This window comes from Apium graveolens, chromosome 5 (assembly GCF_009905375.1).
Source record: "Apium graveolens cultivar Ventura chromosome 5, ASM990537v1, whole genome shotgun sequence".
Classification (NCBI taxonomy): domain Eukaryota; kingdom Viridiplantae; phylum Streptophyta; class Magnoliopsida; order Apiales; family Apiaceae; genus Apium; species Apium graveolens.
In genome coordinates, this window is record NC_133651.1 from 80,573,922 (window position 1) to 80,596,324 (window position 22,403).

The 22,403-nt window shown below is 34.0% G+C and overlaps 2 protein-coding genes across 2 annotated transcripts; both read left to right on the forward strand.

Annotated features, from left to right (window-relative positions):
- The first annotated feature begins 13,338 nt into the window (after window positions 1–13,338).
- On the forward strand, window positions 13,339–14,103 carry LOC141660211 (uncharacterized). The gene has a single exon (XM_074467175.1). The coding sequence runs from the start codon at window positions 13,339–13,341 to the stop codon at window positions 14,101–14,103; it is 765 nt and encodes a 254-aa protein (XP_074323276.1).
- Window positions 14,104–16,554: 2,451 nt separating this feature from the next.
- LOC141660212 (uncharacterized) lies at window positions 16,555–17,417 on the forward strand. The gene is made up of 2 exons (XM_074467176.1): window positions 16,555–16,574; window positions 16,667–17,417. Exons 1-2 carry the CDS (start codon window positions 16,555–16,557, stop codon window positions 17,415–17,417), a joined length of 771 nt encoding a protein of 256 aa, XP_074323277.1.
- The last annotated feature ends 4,986 nt before the right edge of the window (window positions 17,418–22,403 follow it).

Consider the following 22,403-nt stretch of genomic DNA (forward strand, 5'->3'; position numbering starts at 1 on the left):
ATTGGCACTATACAATGGTTTTGCATTTTGGTGATTAGCGGATGGAACCGATGCCCTGTGTAAGTTCCATTCATTTGTCCCCCGATAGTTTAAAATATCTTTTCAAAAAATGTTGGACCAATAAGACAACTTTAAAGACAACTTTGAAACCTCCATTTCCTATGCTTTTCCCTGAACTCTTTATTCATTTTCATTTCTTGTCCAGTTCATTGTCACCTTGATGGGATCTTCTTTAAAATTTCTTACTTTATAATAGTTTTTTCCTTTTTGATATCTATAATATTTGTTCAAAATTGAAACATAGATTAGGTTTAACGGCACCCTTAATTTAAGAAACCAATGAAAAAATAGTGGTCTTTTTAAATAATTAAAGGAATTTAATTACTTGAAACTCTATAAACCTTCCATTAAATCAACCATGATTAATTTTTATAACGTCGATAAAAGTATAAATAGTAGTATGCTACTTTTAGTGTATCACACATAAAAAAGTTTTTTCGCAGTATCATCTACATACTATATATTAGCACTACAATATTGATAATCGAGTGATACCAATTAACTTCGACAATTGTAGGAAGAAAACTATTAAAAAATGCATTAAACTTACTGTATGTCGCAAATATTGATACATATTGGCTTTAATGGCTTTTTAACTCCCTTGGTTCCAGATTAAGGTGATCGAGGTCGCCTTCCTCACTATTCTCATTCCTCAATAGCGGCCATGAGTCTATTTGGGTCGTTTTGGTATGAATCCTAATTAGTGAGCTTTACATGCAACCTAAAATCCAAATTTTATTTCCTTTCTTCTTTGTTTTACTAGAAGCTTTTCTATTGTCTTTGCTAGCACCATTATCACTTCCCTTTATTTTGCGTTTTTCAACACCTATGGTGCCATTATATAAAATACCAAAGAACTCCTAAAATGTAAAAAAAATAATAAGAACATATAAAGACAAATTTATGAACATACGAATTAGGTATATACAATCACAATCAACTAGTAAGTTATCACGACAAAGTATAATCAAAGCCTAGATGCAGTCCAATACATAAAAGCCTTTCTCGATGTAATATAGACGATAAATTCTACAATCACACAAATTAAAGTTTTTAAAACCTAGCATAAACTAAAAATATCTATAAGGTGTGATGATACACATCGATTATGAATTGGTATTATGAGAGCGTATATCTCTAAATTTTCAGAATTTCGCACATCAAGCAAAACCTCAGTTGAACGTCCATTATTATTAACAGTTTCAAAAGAAAAGTAAAAAACAAATATTAAGAATCTCTTCTTCCATATATCATGCGATAATTGAACCCTCAACTCTTGCTTGAATGCTAACTTTTTGTTTTAATTTTCCAAAATAAATGCTTAATAAAATACATCCAACACTAATAAGCAGGTCCATCAACTCTAAGTTATTCGATTAAATGTACAATTATTTATGTGTTCGATTGAATCAAATCATCTTTAAGTAAAAACTGGTTCCGAACACACTGCTTTGATAACCTATTTTTCCATTATTTGTAAATCAGTTTTGTCCCGACGGATTAACACAAATCTTGAAAAAATTGGAAATTATCGTGATAAGATCGGCAACTGGCATCGCTCGAACCTCACAACTTGCAAGAGGTAATAATTTTAAAAAATATATATGACAATCATGCGATTTGAATTTATAAATTGTAAACTCCTTAACATTGCCACAACGAGATTTAATTCATGATAAAAAAATTTATGTTGTTTTCAATTAAGGGAATGAGTTAGTTTAAGTGACTTGCCATTTCATCCATTCAGAAAAGCGATAAAACCACAAAGTGTTTCCAATTCCTCACATGTGTTTTTTGTGATCATTTGATTTTGATGAATTCACAATAGTAAAAAATATATTTTCAAAATCTCTTTTTTCTGTATACATGGCATCGATTGTATATCGTAAACTCTGCAATGACCAATAAAAGAGTTCGTAAAAAACTACGACATGAGTCCAACAATGCACCAAATATCTTTCCAGCCGGTGGAAAAACAAAAGTATCAAGAAACTCCTCTACATATTCCCGAATAAATGACCATAAAATAATTTATTCCACATTACCTAGCAAATTATTTTTTCGATGTAGTGGATCATTTGACATCCTACCTTTTATTTTCTCGAAAACCAATTATCATACTAATAGCGGGAAAGTCAGTAATTGTCCATATGCGACCTTCTCTCACTATAAAATTACATCAAACCTTATTCATATGTTCCACTCTTGTATTTCAAAATGAGAGTCATTAAACAAAAGTTAATATACGTGCCATTATTATTTGCCGCGTCACTATATCGGTCATGAACATATAATGCTTTTTCAGACATATCGATGACGGAAGATCAGGGAAAACTATTACCATAAGCAACACATTATATTTTTTTTTCTTAAATGGATGAAAGGATTGAAACCATCAGTCGTAAGGCCAAGCCTTATATTACAAATATCTTGAGCAATATAATGTGCTAATTTTTAGTATTCTTCATATGCGGAATGATTATTATCTCTATCTTTCATATTTAAATTCTTGTACCATCTCATTTGATCAGATATATGTGCTAACATATATATATATATTCATATGTTCTAATAAATATAAGTCTTAAAATAAAAATTAAGAACTAATCAAAACCCTTAGATCAATATAATCTAATAACGCACCACAGAGAATTCAGATACACTCTCCAGCATATAATTTTATTTCAGCTAATCCCTCCATTTTTATTTGTTTTTTCACATCAATCGATCAGTTTTTTTTTAAATCTGACTTAGATGTATTGGTCTTCAGCATGGAACCATCAATTTTCATGCCATATATGTTATATTTCGACGTCATTTTAAAAAATTTATTCAAACTTGTAGTTTTCATTATAAAATAGTTTCGAGTGGAGTATATATATATATGTATGTATATACTACTACACTAGAAACTCTATTATAACATGCATTTCATAAAAAAATGAAAGTTTTTAAACTCCACACATATAATTAATATATAAAACAATTACATTTAACATATAAAATATACACCCAAAGGGACCAGACTACATAGGTTTTGTCACGGTCGGGCTTGTCTTGATATCGGAAGAGTTATGTTATATTATTGTTTAAAAAAGTATTTTACCTTTACATTTATCTAAATATAAACTTTCGTTCCCCTAATAAAAATATTTGACCATATGAATGATAATTTTAATTTATTAGAATTCTCTTCTTAATTTATTAGATCAAATCTAAAAATGAAAATAAACAAAAATATGCATATATCACTACAACAAATTTGGCCATTTACGACGAGTTTTTTGAACTAAAATCGTCGTAATTGAGCCATTTACGACGGAAAAAATCGTCGTTTTTGGTCGAGTAGTAAGTTTATTTTTTTGTCACAAGATAAAATTGCGTCGCAAGTTAGGAAGAAGGGGCCCACATACTCAATAAAATAATAAATCTACTTACGACGGATAATATCATCGTATGTTAATTACTTATGACGGAAAAATCGCCGAATATTTTCTTGTGGGTCCCACCTTGATAAAATATAACATAAATATACGACGCAAATTTACGTCATAAATTAGAAACTTTCGACAGAAAAAACTTTCGTATGAATACATTTAATGTTTGGTCAGCTTTTCACCTTTTGTATACATCTATAAAAACTAATCTCAATAGTGTTATTCTTTTAGTACAAGATTTAAAGAGTTGTAAGATGGAGTACATATTGGATGTTTGGTCAGGTTTTTGTCTATAGTCATTAATTCTTAATAGGACTTTTTATACTACATTACTCTATAGGTACTTATACTTCATAGAAAGCAGAAATATATAGGGAGGTTCATGTTAATATATAACAGTTAGTTCAGATACCTTGCTGCGGAGCTCCTCCATTTGTTCAGCCATAGCTTGTGACACAGTGACAACATACATATAATATAAGTGTATAATCATTTATAACTTATTAGATGAGAGCAGAAAAAGAAAAGAAAAGAAAGATTTCTAAATAAACTAAATTATTGTTAAATTTTATAGGTGAGGTTAAACAAATTAAAGTAATCAGTTTAGAAAATTGATAATTTTACTACACACTCGGATGATTTTTGTATAGCTAGCCATTGTTTTCTAATTAACTTCTTTGACATTGTTACCTTTCTAAATATAGAACAGTGTATTGTTCTGATTGTGCATTGTATATATGCAGAGGTTATCAGTCATATACACATACAATATCTTACCAGTTTGAAGCAGTAAAATACTATGCAATCTTGTAGTTAATATTCATGAAGAATTAATAATGGTGCTGCAAACAATTTCCACAACATGAGAGATTACACATATACCAGCAGAATGTTAAAGTACATTACGAATTAAACATAAAATATTTATACTTAGTCCATGTTGATGAGCATTTACCAACACTAAATTTAGTCTTTTTCCAACTATTATCTTTCAGATCACTTTCAACATTGCCAAGAAGAATCATTTGAAGGATAATATTGGGGTGGGGGGTACCACAGAGAGGATATTTATATTACAAACCCAGGCTGGCAATTTGCACGGAGAGAATGGGGAATATAAGTTTTTGTAGTAAAAATATTCTCATCTAATCATACATTTTTCGAGTACCAAAAAAATAAACAATTAACAATTAATTTTCTTAGCGAGTATGAGAACGTTGATTTTTTATACAAGTATACCTTTAGGGCAACTGATGTATCCTTCTCCTTTGACTCTTTGCCAGTCTCTCGTTCACAAGACTTCCCCTGCCATTCTTAAATATAAAAGTTAACCTTTAAAACTCTGAATAAACTGAAATTTGTTGTTTGGATAATCTAAACTAGTGTGGTTTTATTTATGTTTCAATAAGTTAGCTATGTGTTTATAGCTGTAATAGGGAGGTGGGTGCTATTTTGTAGCAAACCACATCTTCCAGTTTAGATAAAAGGTAGGACTTGCATTTTCTGTTTGACAACTAAGTCTGTATGTGTGTATCTATCTTCTTGCAGTAATACAAAATCGAGTTTATGCTCAATCAGTTTGATTCTTTCATACATTAAGCTTTATATTTCCAACATTGTGGTATCAGAGCCACAATTTAACACTCATTAGACACTGCTGCACTTGGCGTGAATGGAGACGGGGAAAAGCAAAGAGGGTTCAATTGGTCTCAGTTACCCTATGCTCACGAAAACGAACTACACCGCGTGGGCCATGAAAATGAAAGTCTTTATGCAGGCTCACGGGGTATGGGAAGCAATTGAGCCTAAGGATCCTAAGGCAGCAATCGACACGAAAATTGACAAACGAGCGATGGCTGTGATCTATCAGGGCATCTAGGAGGATTTGATGTTGACTCTTGCCGAGAAGCAAACCGCGAAGGAAACCCGGGAGGCTATCAGAACAGTATCTCAAGGCACAGGCAAGGTCAAAAAGGCCAAGGCTCAGACATTGAAAGGGGAATTTGAAGCTTTAAATATGAAGGAGACAGAGCAGATCGATGAATTTTAAATAAAATTGAACGGATTGGTTACAAATATCCGGGCTTTGGGAGAGAAGATTGAGGAGACTTATGTTGTGAAAAAAAAACTGCGAGCAGTCCCATCCAAATTTTTACAAATCGCTTCTGCCATTGAACAATTTGGAAATTTGGAGGAACTCACAGTGGAAGAAGTGATCGGGTCTTTGAAGGCCCACGAGGAAAGAATCTGTGGATAAGTTGATGTCAACAAGGGAAAGCTGCTGCTAACAGAGGATGCGTGAAGAAAACGGGAGCAAACTGAAGGCCAGCTTTTGCTCTCCAAACAGGATTGGCTTAAACTCCAGAGAGATGGGGCTCGAAGCAGTGGTGAAACGCGAGGAAGAGAGTAGGTGTGAGGTAACCGTGACCGAAGCAAGATACGGTGCTTCAACTGTGGGGTGTATGGCCATTACGCGGCTGAATGTCGAAAGCCCAAAAGAGACAGGGATAATAAACCTGAGGTGAACCTGACACAGGTCGATGATGAGCCCACTTTGTTGTTAGTTAAGGTTGGAGAGGTCAAGGAGGATACAGTAATGCTCAATGAAGACAACGTGTTCCCGGGCACTAAAGGTATTGGAGCTGCTAGTGAGACAAAAAGTGGAGAAGACTCTGACGTCTGGTATCTGGATAGCGGGGCAACAACCCATATGACGGGGCAAAGATCGAAGTTTAAGGAGCTAAACAAAATTGTAACCGGACGTGTGAAATTTGGTGATGGATCCACCGTGACAATTGAAGGAAAAGGGAGTGTGGCGTTCTAGTGCAAAAATGGGAAGAGAAAATACTGAATGAGGTATACTTTATCCCCACTTTACGCAATAATATAATTAGTTTGGGAAGGCTGTTTGAAATAGGGATGAAGGAAATTTTGGATGGAGAATTTCTGCGAGTGTACGAGAAGGATGGAAATCTGTTAATGAAGGTCACAAAGGTCTCTCAATCATCTGTATAAAATTAATATCAAGGAAGCCAGTGGCATGTGTCTGTTGAGTAAAATGGAGGAGGCTTCGTGGCTGTGGCATGCTCGACTTCGGCATGTCAATTTCCAGGCAATTCAATTCATGTGCAGCAACAAAATGGCACTTGGTTTGCCACCACTGGTTCAACCCAAGAAGGTGTGCAACGACTGTCTTCTATCTAAGCAAACACGATAACCGTTTCCTACACAATCAAATTTTACTGCTATGGAAGCTCTACAACTCATTTACGGATATTTATGCGAGCCGATTGCACCGCCAACATCGAGTTGAAACAGATTCTTTTTTTTGCTGGTCGATGACCACACACGGATGATTTGGGTGTTTGCTCTAAAATCGAAGGATGAAGCATTTGGGGCCTTCAAGAGATTCAAAAAAATGGTGGAAAAGAACATAACGCAGAGAATTCAAGTGCTACGCACAGATAGGGGGGAGAGTTTAACTCTCACGAGTTCACTTCATTCTGTAAAGACAATAGAATCATGCGACATCTCACTGCACCTTGCTCGCCACAGCAAAACGGCGTCGTTGAACGCCGGAATAGAACTGCTTTGGCCATGACTCGAAGCCTACTGAAGGAAAGAAGCCTCCCATCTTACTTCTGGGGAGAGGCACTCAGACATGCCATTTATGTTCTGAACAGGGTACCAACTCGGGCACTCTCAAAGGAAACACCTTATGAAGCGTGGCATAGAACAAAGCCTCATCTTGAACATTTGAGAATTTTCGGGTGTTTGGCTCATATGAAGGTGCCCGCAGTTCATCTCTAAAAGGTCGATGATAGAAGTAAAATTGTGGTTTACTTAGGCAAGGAACCAGGCACCAAAGCCTGTCGCTTGTTTGATCCCATCTCTGGTGTTGTTCACGTTAGTCGTGACGTGGTATTTGAAGAGGAGAAGGCTTGGCCGTGGCAGCAAGGTGGAGCTGATAGTGCATATACAAATGTCACTTCCTCCGTAATTAACTTTGATATACCTATAGAGCCTGTAAACCATTGTGAAACTGAAAGTGAAGTGGACAGTACAAGTAGTAATGCCAAACAGGGCAGTGATGACATGTCACCACCACAAACACCTCAGTCATCGAGAACAGAGTCTGACAGTAATTCTCAGGAACAAAGCAACACTAATTCGAGCAGCAGCAGCACTGATGGTGGACCACATAGATTTCGCATCCTGAGCGAGATCTACGATGTGACTGAGCAAGTAGAAATTGAGGAAGAACTGTTGCTCGTTGGGGTGGATGAACCAATAACTTACGAGGAGGCTGTGAAAGAAAAAGCATGGCGTTCAGCGATGAAAGAGGAGATTGACGCAATAGAGAGAAATGACACTTGGGTTTTGACTAATTTGCCCGAAGGACAGAAACCCATCGACTTGAAGTGAGTATACAAACTCAAGAAGGACACAGACGGGAAAGTTATCAAGCACAAAGCCTGTCTAGTAGCGAAAGGGTACGTTCAACATCTTGAAGTTGATTATGAGGAGGTGTTCGCTCCTGTAATGAGAATGAAAACAGTCAGACTTCATCTAGCATTGGCTGCAAAGAATGGTTGGCAGATTCATCATCTTGACGTGAAGTCTACTTTTCTGAATGGAGAGCTTCAAGAAGTTGTTTATGTGACACAGCCAAAAGGGTTTGAAAAGGAAGGTGAAGAACATAAAGTATATCGACTTTACAAAGCCCTGTATGGCCTACGTCAAGCACCAAGGGCTTGGTATACACGACTAAGTAAGTGTCTCACTGAACTGGGTTTAACAAAATGCTCGTTTGAGCATGCAGTATACATTAAACATGAAGGAGGTGAGTCACTGATTGTTGGCGTTTATGTTAATGATTTGTTAGTTACGGGTACTAGTGTCTCAAACATAGTAAAATTTAAAGAACAAATGAGCAGGGAATTCGACATGAGTGACTTGGGTAAACTTTCTTATTACATTGATATTGAAGTTTATCAAGGGCGGGGTTTTGTGGGACTGAAGCAGACAACCTATGCCAAGAAGCTGCTCGAGAAACATGGCATGGGGGAGTGTAACCCAGTTAAGTATCCTATGGAATCAAAGATACAGATGAACAAGGATGAAGGCGGAAAGCTGGTAAACTCAACTGAATTCAAAAGTTTGATTGGGGGGCTGCGTTACTTAGTACACACAAGACCCGATATTGTATATTCTGTTGGTGTGGTTAGTCGTTTTATGGAGAAACCTACCACTCTCCATCTTAATTCTGCAAAACGTATACTTCGATACGTGCAAGGGACACTAGAATATGGCTTGGTGTACAACGAAGGGAAAGGTGACTATCTGTAGTCCGGTTTTTCTAACAGTGACCGTGCAGGAAATTTTGAGGACAGGAAGAGCACGGGGGGCATGGCGTTTTATTTAAACGAGAGCTTGATTACGTGGGTGTCACAAAAGCAAAGATGTGTGGCGTTGTCATCTTGCGAGGCCGAATTCATGGAAGCCACATCAGCTGCGTGTCAAGGAATCTGGTTGTATAAGGTTCTTAATCAGGTAACAGGTATTCAACCAGGTCCAGTTGTTCTATACATTGATAATCGATCTGCAATCGACCTGACGAAAAACCTGGTGTTTCACGGTCGTAGTAAGCACATTGATGTGCGTTTCCATTTCATCAGAGAGTGTGTAGAACAAGGTTCAATTGTTATTAAGCATGTTAAAACTGATGAACAGAGGGCTGATTGTCTTACAAAGGCGCTACACGCAGTCAAGTTTGAGAAAATGAGATTGCTGTTGGGTGTGAAGAATTTGCAGACATAGTTTAGATTATGGGGGGGTGTTGTTTGGATAATCTAAACTAGTGTGGTTTTATTTATGTTTGAATAAGTCAGCTACGTGTTTATAGCTGTAGAAGTAGTCGTTGAGAGAGTTAGAGAAATAATAGGGAGGTGGTGCTATTTTGTAGCAAACCACATCTTCCAGTTTAGATAAAAGGTAGGACTTGCATTTTCTGTTTGACAACTAAGTCTGTATGTGTGTATCTATCTTCTTGCAGTAATACAAAATCGAGTTTACGCTCAATTAGTTTGATTCTTTCATACATTAAGCTTTATATTTCCAACAAAATTAATTAATTAATTAATTAAAATGGGGAGAATAACCAAAAAGCAACTCCCACCTATAAATGCCATATCAGAATATGCGTGAATATGTTACTCCTGTGAGCAGCCTAAGCAAGTATCCTTCAACTAATTTCTGCAAGTGAGGAAAACTCTCATTTACGAAGAACGTATTAAACCCTATTCAGACAACTTCATACACTGCTTAGACAGAGCCCTCTTACAACAACATACCTAACGTATTTATTGAACACAACACATGAGGCAATATTATATACTTATATTAACTAAAGATACTATAACTAGAATAGATAATACAAGTTAATGATCACAGTCAATTATAAAATAATAAGGTTCTATAACAAAAATAAAACTATCTACTAAGTAAAAAAGAAAAAAAACATCTTACAGGAAACTAAACATTCCAGGGATATTGAGATTAAATTTACCATTTCTAGTATTCAAGAACTGTTTATCAATAGGCAAGTATGGCTTTCTCTGGCTTGGTTCACCAGATTTCCTGCCAATCAATAGAACAAGTTTTTTTAAGAACTTTCCACCTAAACCAAGCAAAAAGAACAAATAAAAAGCAATATATTTTTACAATATCCTTCACTGCAACCCTATTAATCAATATATGTACCGAATATACGGTCATATATACTGATGTAATACTGCTCTAGCATATACAATAGAGACACTGTCATTATCCCATCAAAATTCAATCCACAACATCAATAACTAACAAGTCTGACTAAGAAAATCTGAACCGAAAATATATAATAAATTGATTAGAAGAACGAATATAGTACATAACTTCAATATTTTAAAAGAAATATAATATACATATAATAATGATATAGCACTTCCATGCCAAAAACATCGAACAACACTGAACATCTGAACCCTGCCTTACCATTTCACAATCAAGCGCCAATTTTTCGTGGGTAGGAGCTCCTGAAGGACACGGAAGAGTTGAAACAAAATCTGCACAAAAGATGTATCTCATCAGCTTTATCAAGAACAACCAAACAACTTAAATGTGAAGGGAATAAAGGATAAAAAGGAAATGGTAGAATGTATATATATTGACACTTGGTTGACTACGAAAGTAACCATTTTGTTCTAGTTCGTTCCATGTGAGTGTGTAATATGACAGGGGAAATGGTAAATCTTTCGATAGATCACCAAAGGATTGATCAAAAACATAATCACAGGTCCCTGCATCGAAGATAGTTTACTATTTTACTTATTTTAACCCAGAAAGCACTACAAGTCTACAACTTTATAGCTGATATATACCTTGATCAGAATTCTGATTCAGAACAGGTTTGCTTATAGGCTCAGCAATATCCCTTTTTCTTTTCACCTTGTATGTAAGATGGACATCTATAGTCTGTATTCCATCTTCTACACAGCTATCAAGAAACAAAAAACTAAAAGCATAAACTTTCAAGAAATGCAATGCATAAATCAAATATTCTGCTAGAAAAGATAAATGTCACCAACCTTAGAGCTCACACTACTCTTGGAATGCCACATTACTCTTTGAAACTGTGGAGTACCATAGACTGTGACAAGTAAAGTCCTGCGTCAAGGCCAGGTACATAAAGCATAATAACTTTGGGAATAAGGGGTTTGTTCTGCATATCGGAAGACAACTCAGCATTACACACACCAAAAATATTGTATATGATATGCAAGTGTCAATCTCGAAATACAAAATCTTTCTTAAATAAAGAAATGATTATATTGAACTATATTAGCTGATTTGTTGTTTATTAATATTTTCCCACAAGGCTGTTCATCACAATTCAAATTATTTTGTATTCTCTACGCAACACAAACAAAAACAAATAAATACAAATCTACCAGATAAAGCACTAAAAGAAAATCAGTACCTAATTACAGTACAATTTACAAAATCCAAGCAAATATTTATACAAAGAGGGGGAAAGAGAGGGGGGAAGGAGAGAGGGAGAGAGAGATATGAGCATAGAGAGAGAAGCGAGAGAGAGATGTGCATTACAGGAAGAGAGAGACATAGACGCCTTCCCTTGAATCCAAAAATAAGCCCTAAATCCCTAGTTTTGAACAACAACTAAAACCCCAAATTGAAGTCAAATTGAAACCCTAAACCAAACCATAACTAAAGCCCCCGTAAAAGAAACATACAAATCAACCAAAGGAGGCTAGAATTAAAGTAAACATTTATGTACGTATAGATTTTGCATAACCAGGAGAGGAGAGGGGGAGAAAGAGAGGGAAAGAGTGAAGGGTAGAGAGAAGAAAGAAAGAGAGAGTGAAAATATATTAAGATGCCAAGCAATTAGATTATTAGACTGTTCAAAACCTTAGATTAGTAATATGTCTGCATAAAAGTCTTGTCTTTTGACATGGTGTGAAATGTTAGTTTGTTAAGCAGTCCAGAAATCCAAAGTCTGTAACCTTTTCACAATCATGTTCTATCTGTTATCCATCTTTTGTTTTACAAGTTAAGCTTCCTGTTAGAAATTATGGCATCTACGAGTGAACTCATTCAAGCGATGAATGACATCACCCTTAAAGATGAGGAGGAAGGAGGTATTGTTTTAGGAGGGACAGATGTAAATGAACATATTGTTATATCTCATGGATTTAATAATAAGCTATGCATGGTGGGAAGATTCATTATTGAAGGAGTCATGGATTTTCAGGCAATGCAGCATACTCTAGCATCTTTGTGGAAACCGGGCAAAGGAGTACACATTAAGGAGATCGAAACAAATCTGTATGTTTTTCAATTTTTTCATGAGATTGATTTGAAAAGAGTTATGGAAGGAATCCCATGGTCCTTTAACCGTAAAGCTCTGATTATTGCACGTATGAAACAAGGTGAAGTTCCCAGAGAAGTTAAACTCAATGCTATTGATTTGTTGGTTCAAATATATGAGCTAAGGGTGGGATTCATGACGGAAAAGGTGCTGAAAGAAATAGGCAACTATGTTGGTACGTACATATATTCTTGTTCATCAAATTTTACAGGAACATGGCGAGATTATATGCGTATCAGAGTCACTATTGACCTGGATAAACCTTTAAAAAGGAGGATGAAAATAAGGTGAACTGGTGCAGATTGGTTTTGGGTTAATTTCAAATACGAAAATGTACCCACAATTTGTTTCATTTGTGGTCTTCTGGGACATTCAGAGAAATTCTACGGAAAGTTATTTGATCTTTCAGAGGAAGAAATAACTAAACCTTACGGTGTATGGATGCGTGCACCCGCCCAGGAGGCAAGCCAGGTTGATAGGTTCTCGATGGTTAAGAGATGGTATTTCAGATTCCCAGAATCCGGTGGAAAACAACGCTAGTATTCCTACAGAGACGACAGGTCAACCCCCAAGAAATTAGGAAGTTGTTGCAATGCATGGAGTAATTCAAGGGAATAAGGATATTCAAAATAAAGGGAGTGGAGGGAATCATGCTGTTTTGAAAAAACAGAATCCTGTGGAATTTGGAAAAATATCAACAATCGATAATGATGGGATTACTGTTGTGGAAAATAAAAAAAGATGTACTAATTATGGGCTTGATGTTGATGATGTAATGGGCCAAACAACTGAGCTCTTAACAGGCCATGAAGAGGAGGATACACATGAGATGGATCATGACACAAACTTTTCTACAAACCCAAAAAACGGACCAGAGGCGAGTTCTGTAAAAGGGACTCGCCTAGGAAAATGAGTACCTACAGCTGGAACTGCCGTGGGCTTGGGACCCCATGGGCAATTCAGTTCCTAAAGGAGTCTGTGCTCCAAAAGCAGCCCAGATTCATTTTTCTTAGTGAAACATTATGCAAAAGTGACATTGTAGAGAAAGTTAGAGTTGTTTTAAAGTATGAAGGAGCTTTAGCAGTCGACTCGCAGGGTCATAATGGTGGCCTAGCTTTGTTTTGGAGGAATAATAGTGATCTAAGGGTGTTATCTTACAACAAAAACCTTATTGATGTAATGGTGGATATACAAGGATGGCATACTTATAGGATGACTTGTTTATATGGGGAACCGGATCGTACGAGACGAAGAGAAACTTGGGACTTGATCAGAATGTTAAATAATCAAGTTAATTTGCCATGGGTTTTTATCGGTGATTTTAACAACATTTTGAGTCAAGAGGACAAAAAAGAAGGTAGAATGTATCCTATCTGGCTGATTCAGGGGTTTCAAAGAATGTTGGAGGATTGTGATCTAAATGATTTGGAACTAAATGGTTACAAGTATACATGGGAAAGGGGACGGGACACCATTGAGATGATTGAAGTTAGGTTGGATCGTGCAGTTGCTTCTAGTAGTTTTCTGTATATTTTCACTGAAGTCAAACTCACTAATCTGGGCATTTCAACTAGTGATCATAGTCCAATATATTTGGAACCAATCCATCAATCCAGCAGAAATTTCATTAAAAGATTGAAATTTGAGAATGCTTGGCTAAGAGAGCCAATGTGAAAAGAAATTGTTCGAGATGTTTGGAGGGACCAAAGCGAAAAATCGTTCTACGACAAGATAGGAACATGGTCAGAAGTTTTATCAAGATGGGGAGAGGAGTTCACTGGAAGTTTCAAAAAATGTATTAGGAAATGCAAGGCAGTCATGCAATCATTGAAAGGAAGGCGAGATGCTGATTCTAAAAGGCTGCATTCTCATAACTCTAAGGAGTTAACAGAAATATATAGCCAACAAGAAGTATTTTGGAGACAAAGATGTAAACAACTATGGTTAAGGGAAGGAGACCAAAACAGTAAATTCTTTTATGCTTCCACTAAAGCACGTAGAAAAAATAATCATATTAATGTATTGTTTGACAAAAGTGATTGTATGACAGGTTGGGAGAATGGTCTACAGGAAGTTATGGTTGATTATTTTGATGATATTTTCAAAGCTTCAGACGCGGAGTGGTCTATAGTTATTGATTGTGTTGAACCGAAAGTCACTCAGGATCAAAATATCAATCTGTTGGCTCCAGTTGAGGCTAATGAAGTGAAAAAAGCTCTGTTTTGTATGCATCCTGATAAATCTCCGGGCCCGGATGGAATGAGCCCGGGATTCTACCAAAAGCACTGGGATATTATCTCTGCAGATGTGGTAAAGTTAGTGCAGGATTTCTTTATGTCCTGTAAATTCGATCGTCAAGTAACGGACACCGACATTCTGCTGATTCCTAAGACGAGTAACCCTTCTGAATGTCTGATCTGAGGCCTATATCGTTGTGTAATGTTAGCTATAAGATTGTTTCAAAAGTGCTATAGAATAGGCTCAGGGAAGTATTGGACGATATTATATCTCCCACTCAAAGTGCTTTCGTTCCTGGTCGATTAATTACAGACAATATCATGATCTCCTACGAGGCCATGCACTATCTGAAAAGGAAGAACAAAGGTAAGAAAGGCTGGATGGCTTTAAAGCTCGATATGAGCAAAGCCTACGATCGAGTGGAATGGGGTTATTTGGAAGCTGTTTTGCTTAAGTTGGGATTTCAGCGTAAACTGGTAGATTTGTTCTTGGAGTGTGTCAAATATGTTAGATATCAAATAAGTCATGAATGTCGAGTTTTTGGCAATATTTTCCCAAAGCGTGGGACAGGCAGGGAGACCCACTGTCGTCTTACCTGTTTTTAATTTGTATGGAGGGTGTTACTGCATTGCTTCAGAACTATGAAAGGCGTCGTCTTTTAGCTGTCATCAAGGTGGCGAGAAGTGCTCCATCACTCTCCCATATTTTCTTCGCAGATGACAGTTATATCTATTGTCAAGCAAAGACAGAAGAAGCAGCCCAAGTAGTAAGTTTACTCCAGACTTTTGCAAAAGCTTCAGGCCAGCAAATAAACTCAGGAAAGTCCTCAATCTTCTTTAGTATTAATACTGAGACAGAAACAAAACTGATATTATCAGTTTGCTACAATTTCAAGAAGCAGGGGAGGGTACCATGTATCTGGGGCTACCAAACATGTTGGGCAGGAACAAATCTGTAGTCTTAGGGTACTTAAAGGAAAGAATCAAAAACAAAATTGAGGGTTGGGATAAAAAATTGTTATCTAAATGAGGTGAGGAACTATTATTGAAGATTGTGGCTCAATCGATCCCTAACTATGCTATGGGGATGTTCTTGTTACCAAAATAGTTGTGTGTGAATATTGAGAATATGATGGCGAAGTTTTGGTGGAAAAGTTCTTCAAGTAGGGAAGGAGGTATAAGGTGGATGCGGTGGGAACGTATGTGCAAAAGTAAGGGGAATGGTGGGATGGGTTTCAGACACCTGTATGATTTTAACATAGCCCTTCTTGGACGTCAAGCTTGGAGGCTCATAACACATCAAGACACAATTGCTAGCAAGCTTTTCAAAGCTCGATATTATCCTGAGGGTTCTTTTCTTCAAGCAAAGCTGGGTAACAATCCTTCGTATGTTTGGAGGAGTATTCTGGAAGCCCAGGTGTTACTCAAAAAAGGTGTAGTTCGCACAGTGGGGAATGGTAACAATGTCAGCATTTTAGACGATCCATGGCTACCGTGTATCAACAATCCATACGTTGAGACTAATCACGAAGCCTTGGTTGGTAAGAAAGTCTCTTCTTTGATGAATGCAGAAGGTACTGACTGGGATATAGATTTATTAATGGACATATTTGAAAACAGTGACATTAACCTTATTATTTCAATCCCGGTGCGATCTATGTACGAGGATACATGGTCTTGGAACATAGAAAAGATGGGCCATTATAGTGCAGAAGTGCATATAAATGTATCCAGGAAGATAAAGATCACAGTGCAATAAACAACAGCAATACTATAGCTTGGAGTCGAATCTGGAATTTGAAAATTCCCCAAAAAGTAAAGATTTTCATGTGGCGAGCATTGTCAAACTGCATTCCAACAAAGGATCAGCTGTTATTAAGGAGAGTAAATGTCAGCTATCTTTGTCCGGTATGTAACTCATTCTTGGAAACGGTGGAACATATACTTGTCACATGTCCTATAACCTCATGCTTCTGAAACCAATGTTCTTGGGTTCATAGAAGGTCTGATCAAACTTTTATGGAATGGATCCATTTTAGTACTTACAACGACACAAATGATCAACTTGCAAGGATCTGTATGATCAGCTGGGTGCTGTGGAACAATAGAAACAACGTTGTATGGCATCAGAAAGGTTTGGATCCTGAGGAACTTGTTAAGTCAGCTACTCTATCCCTTAATCAATGGAGAATTGCTCAAGATAAAACGTTTGATAACTATCTAGGGTTTATGACCATAGTAGACGGAAATGAGCATTGGCACCTACCACCGGAGGGCACGATTAAGGTTAACACTGACGCGGCTTTTTTTGCAGAGTCTAACACTTATGCTCCTGCTATGGTTGCAAGGGATCACACAGGGAGTTTGTTGGAGGCGAAAACAGCTGGTAAGCACGGACACATTGATCCAATGATGGCAGAAGCGCTCAGTATTCGTGAAGCATTGAGCTGGATTAAATTCAAGTCCTCGAGGAAGGTAATCGTCGAAACGGATTGTCTTGCAGTGGTACAAGTGCTCAGGTGTTCTTCGATTCACCTGTCTTATTTGGGTCGCATAATCAGTGAATGCCAAGGATTTTTGAAGGATCTCCATAGCTATGATGTTAGAGTGAATTTTGTAAAGCGTTCCGCGAACAAGGTTGCTCATATTCTTGCGAGGAACTCTAGTTCTATAGCTGAACGTAGTTGGGTTAAAGGCGATGTTTTGCCTCATTATTTCCATGTCCTGTCTGATGATTTAAAAATTCAATGAAATCGTATTTCTTTTCTGGCAAAAAAAGATTATTAGACTGTTCTATTTCTCAAAGGCGAGGTGATTTCTTTGGAAAAATCAGAAACTCAATAAAATTTTATTAAAACTTAAATAGATTAAATATTCATAATTATTTTAAATATAAATATATATAATCGTATATTTATATTTGATAATTTGTGTATATGACTAAAATAAATATATCTTAACATTCACATGGCTGAATCGTTAAAAAGATTATTTTTAAAAAAAATATTAGAAAAATTAGATGTCACTTTTTTAATAAATAAATATTTTACATATTATTAGGAAATATATTATTTCTTTAAAAATAAAAAATTCACTCTAGAAGTATACTATTAACTTTGAGAAATAATAATAATAACATATATATATATATATGAATATTAATTTATTTTTATATAAATAGCTTTTTATTAAAATAAAAAATTTCCTTATATATATTTCGCAATGCCTTTGGACAGTCTATCCCGAAATGAAAGAGTACTGAGCACCAATATGAACAATAGATGATTCGTACATATTATAATTTATATTATAGAAGTGAATAGATATATATTAGTGATATAACCAAAATTCTATATCAAAATAATTTTATTTGGTTTACCATTTTAACAGTCAAATATTAGTTTGACTAGTACAACTAACTAGTGTTTAAACCTCAATTGTTGTTTCGATTATTTTAAAAATACTTTTCATCGATCCAACCGTATGGATGTCAATATATATATATATTAGTGATATAACCAAAATTACATATCAAAATAATTGTATTTGCTTTGTGAGCTTAACAGTCAAGCATGAGTTTGACTTGTACAACTAACTAGTGTTTAGTTCTTAATTTTTGTTTCGATTATTTTAAAAATATATTTCATCGATCCAACCGTATGTATGTCAATATATATATATATATATATATATATATATATATATATATTAGTGATAAAATCAAAGTTACATATCAAAATAATTTTATTTGGTTTGTCATTTTAACAGTAAAGCATGAGTTTGACTTGTACAACTAACTATGTTTAATCCTGAATTTGTGTTTCGACTATTTTAAAAATATTTTTCATCGATCCAACCGTTTGGATGTCAATAGTTATATATTAGTGATATAACCAAAGTTACATAACAAAATAATTTTATTTGGTTTGATAATTTAACAGTCAAGCATAACTTTGACTAGTACAACTAACTAGTGTTGAAGCTGGAATTAGTGTTTCGATTATTTTAAAAATATTTTTCAACGATCCAACCGTATGGATGTTAATAGATATATATATATATATATATATTAGTGATATAACCAAAATTTCATATCAAAATAATTTTATTTGGTTTGACATTTTAACAGTCAAGCATCAGTTTTACTAGTACAGTTAACTAGTGTTGAATCTTGAATTAGTGTTTCGATTATTTTAAAAATATTTTTCAACGATCCAACCGTATGGATGTCAATAAATATATATATTAGTGATATAACCAAAATTTCATATGCAAATAATTTTATTTGGTTTGACATTTTAACAGTCAAGCTTTAGTTTGACTAGTACAACTAACTAGTGTTGAACCTTGAATTAGTATTTCAATTATTTTAAAAATATTTTTCAAGGATCCAACCGTATGGATGTCAATAGAAATATTTATTAGTGGTATAATCAAAATTTCATATCAAACTATTTTTATTTGGTTTGCCATTTTAACGGTCAAGCATCAATTTGACGAGTACATCTAACTAGTGTTTAATCCTGAATTATTGTTGAGATTATTTTAAAAATATTTTTCAACGATCCAACTATATGGATCTCAATACATATATATATATATATATTAGTGATATAACCAAAATTTCATATCAAAATAATTTTATTTGGTTTTACATTTTAACAATCAAGCTTTAGTTTGACTAGTACAACTAACTAGTGTTGAATCTTGAATTAGTGTTTCAATTATTTTAAAAATATTTTTCAACGATCCAACCGTATGGATGTCAATAGATATATATATTAGTGATATAACAAAAATTTCATATCAAAATAATTTTATTTGGTTTGATATTTTAACAGTCAAGCTTTAGTTTCACTAGTACAACTAACTAGTGTTGAATCTTGAATTAGTGTTTCAATTATTTTAAAAATATTTTTCAACGATTCAACCGTATGAATGTCAATATATATATATACATATATATATATATATTACTAAAATAACCAAAATTTTATATCAATATAATTTTATTTGGTTTGACATTTTAAAAGTTAAGCTTCAGTTTGACTAGTACATCTAACTAGTGTTGAATCCTGAATTAGTGTTTCAATTATTTTAAAAATATTTTTCAACGATCCAACTGTATGGATGTCAATATGTATATATTTTAGTGATGTAACCAAAATTTCATATCAAAATAATATTATATAGTTTGACATTTTAACAGTCAAGTATGAGCTCGACTAGTATAGCTAACTAGTCAATATTATATATTGACATTAATATGGTATATATATGGTTTGATTTTTTATCGATACAACTGTATGGATGACAATATATATCTATATATATTAGTGATATAATCAATGTTTCATAGTAAATTATTTTATCAAAATATATAAATGTTTTTGAAAATTTTCAAATGTCACCCAAACAAATAAATGTTGACATTAATATGGTTGGACCATGAAATAATATTTTTAAAAATTGAAATTATCAAAAATCATGTGCTAATTTGAGAAAAGTCAAATTTACCACCAAAATTTTGAGAAAAGTCAAAATTTCCGCCAAATTTTTGGGAAAAAGGTTAAATTTTCCTCTTTGATAACTTATGACGAATTTTAATTTCCGTCGTAAATTGGATATTTAACTTACGACGAAATGTTCAAATCGTCGCAACTTCAAATGATTTTTATTATCCCGCCAAATTTTTTAGGAAAAAGTTAAATTTCCATCTTTGATAACTTACAGCGAATTTTAATTTCTGTCGTAAATTTGACGATCCGATTTTTTCCATCGAAAATATTTCGTTGTAAATTTAGATAAAATATTTTTTTATTCAATTTCAATTTAAAATTTTAATAAAAATAATTAACTTACGACGAAATGTTTAAATCGTCGCAACTTCAAATAATTTTCATTTATGTTTAATCGTGGTGTGCAAATTTTATTAATAAAATATTAAACTTACGACGGTTTTGGATTTCGCCGTAAATATTTACGACATTTTACTTTTTTTGTCGTAAGTTGGGCGCACATTTTTATCCGATGTAAGTTGGCCGTCGTAATTGGCCTATTTTGTTATAGTGTATACAAATGTACTATGAAAAATATGTCCTAGAATGTGGTATGTTGTAAACCCAAAAGGCAATCTGTGACTTTTAAAACAAATAAGTGTTAGAGTCTTCTTATAGAAGAGAAGAGTCTCATTCCTCACTCCTTTTATGTTGTACAAGATAACTGAACCAGTACTCTCTTCTTTTACGTGTTTTTTTATTTCATTTTGATTCTCTCACATGATAAATTTAAATTTTCATTTATCAACCTAATATTTTACTTCTTCCAGTATAACTTATTATGTTCTTAACAAGCAAAATATTTAGTTGATTGCTGAAATGTTGTTTATTATTATTCAAAATACAACTTATAAATAACTTAGAATTATCATGTTGAGTTTCTTGATCATTGTTCATTAATTTATATCGAAGAGAATTAGCGAAATGTTTTAGTGTTAACTAATTATTGATGAATTTTTTAATTTCAAGAAATGTAAAGTTTTAATATAATTTTTTACATATATTTTTATATTTATTTAATTGAATAATATTTTATTACGGAATTTTATTTTCCCACTATTTACATTTGCTTGTTTGGTGTATATGACATTCACTCAAAATAAATGAATGAATTCATATTATATGTTTCATTTGATTTCTTTAATCCAATTTCTTCACTTCCCTTGAATTCTATTTTTCTCTATGTTTTTTTTTCTATTTTTGCTCCACTACAGAAAATGAGAGCTTATAGTTACAAAATTAAAGCAACTGGACATAACCGATCAAAAGTCGTCGGTCATAAATTCGACTAATAAATGATAATTTTTTGACTAAATCGGGCCCATGCTTTTTTAATTTAAATTAATATTATATTCTATTTTTTGAACACACAAAATCGACTATTAACTTCGGTCGGTTTCAAATGTTCCAAGTCAGACATAAAACCGTGTACCAATTCTGGTCGCTTTTATATGTGCCAAGTCGGTCGATTTTATTCGTATCAGGTCAACATAAACAACATCTTTTTTTTAAAGGTCATATGTGGTCATTATTGTATCCACTATAAGTCATTAGGTGGTCAGTTTTGTGTCTGTTACTTTTAACTTATGTACTGATATGTGCTATTATATTTTTGCCACTATATTGTGCACGCGAGTTTGTTTGACGATGTGAGATTAATAATATGTACACTTAATTACAATTTAATTTATATTAACTATTTTTTTCCACAAAAATATCATTAATTTTAAAAGTACAGTATTGTGTGAGAAATTAATAATTGAGATTATCATAGTGCACTTTAATCTAATTTAAAAATTAATAATTGAGATTATTATAGTGCACTTTAGTCTAATTTATTTTGTCACACTAATTTTTAACACCTACAATATAGTAGTTGGATTGTATTGGCCTTTGATTTATGTTGAGTAAACCATTTCAAAAATATTATATGATACGTTTGACATTTTAAATAAGATATTATTAATCCAAATAGTTGGTTTGAGTTGGATATTGAATACTTATTGGACTTTATTGTCTATTATTTAAATCATACTGTCCAAAAGCCCAGTTATTTCACCTCTCACCCCACATTTCATCATGTTAGAGATAAAATAGTTATTGATTTACAAATTACAGTTTGTAATTTTGAGTAGGTTAGGGCCCTTATACCATAATCTCCACACAAGCCAAGTCAACT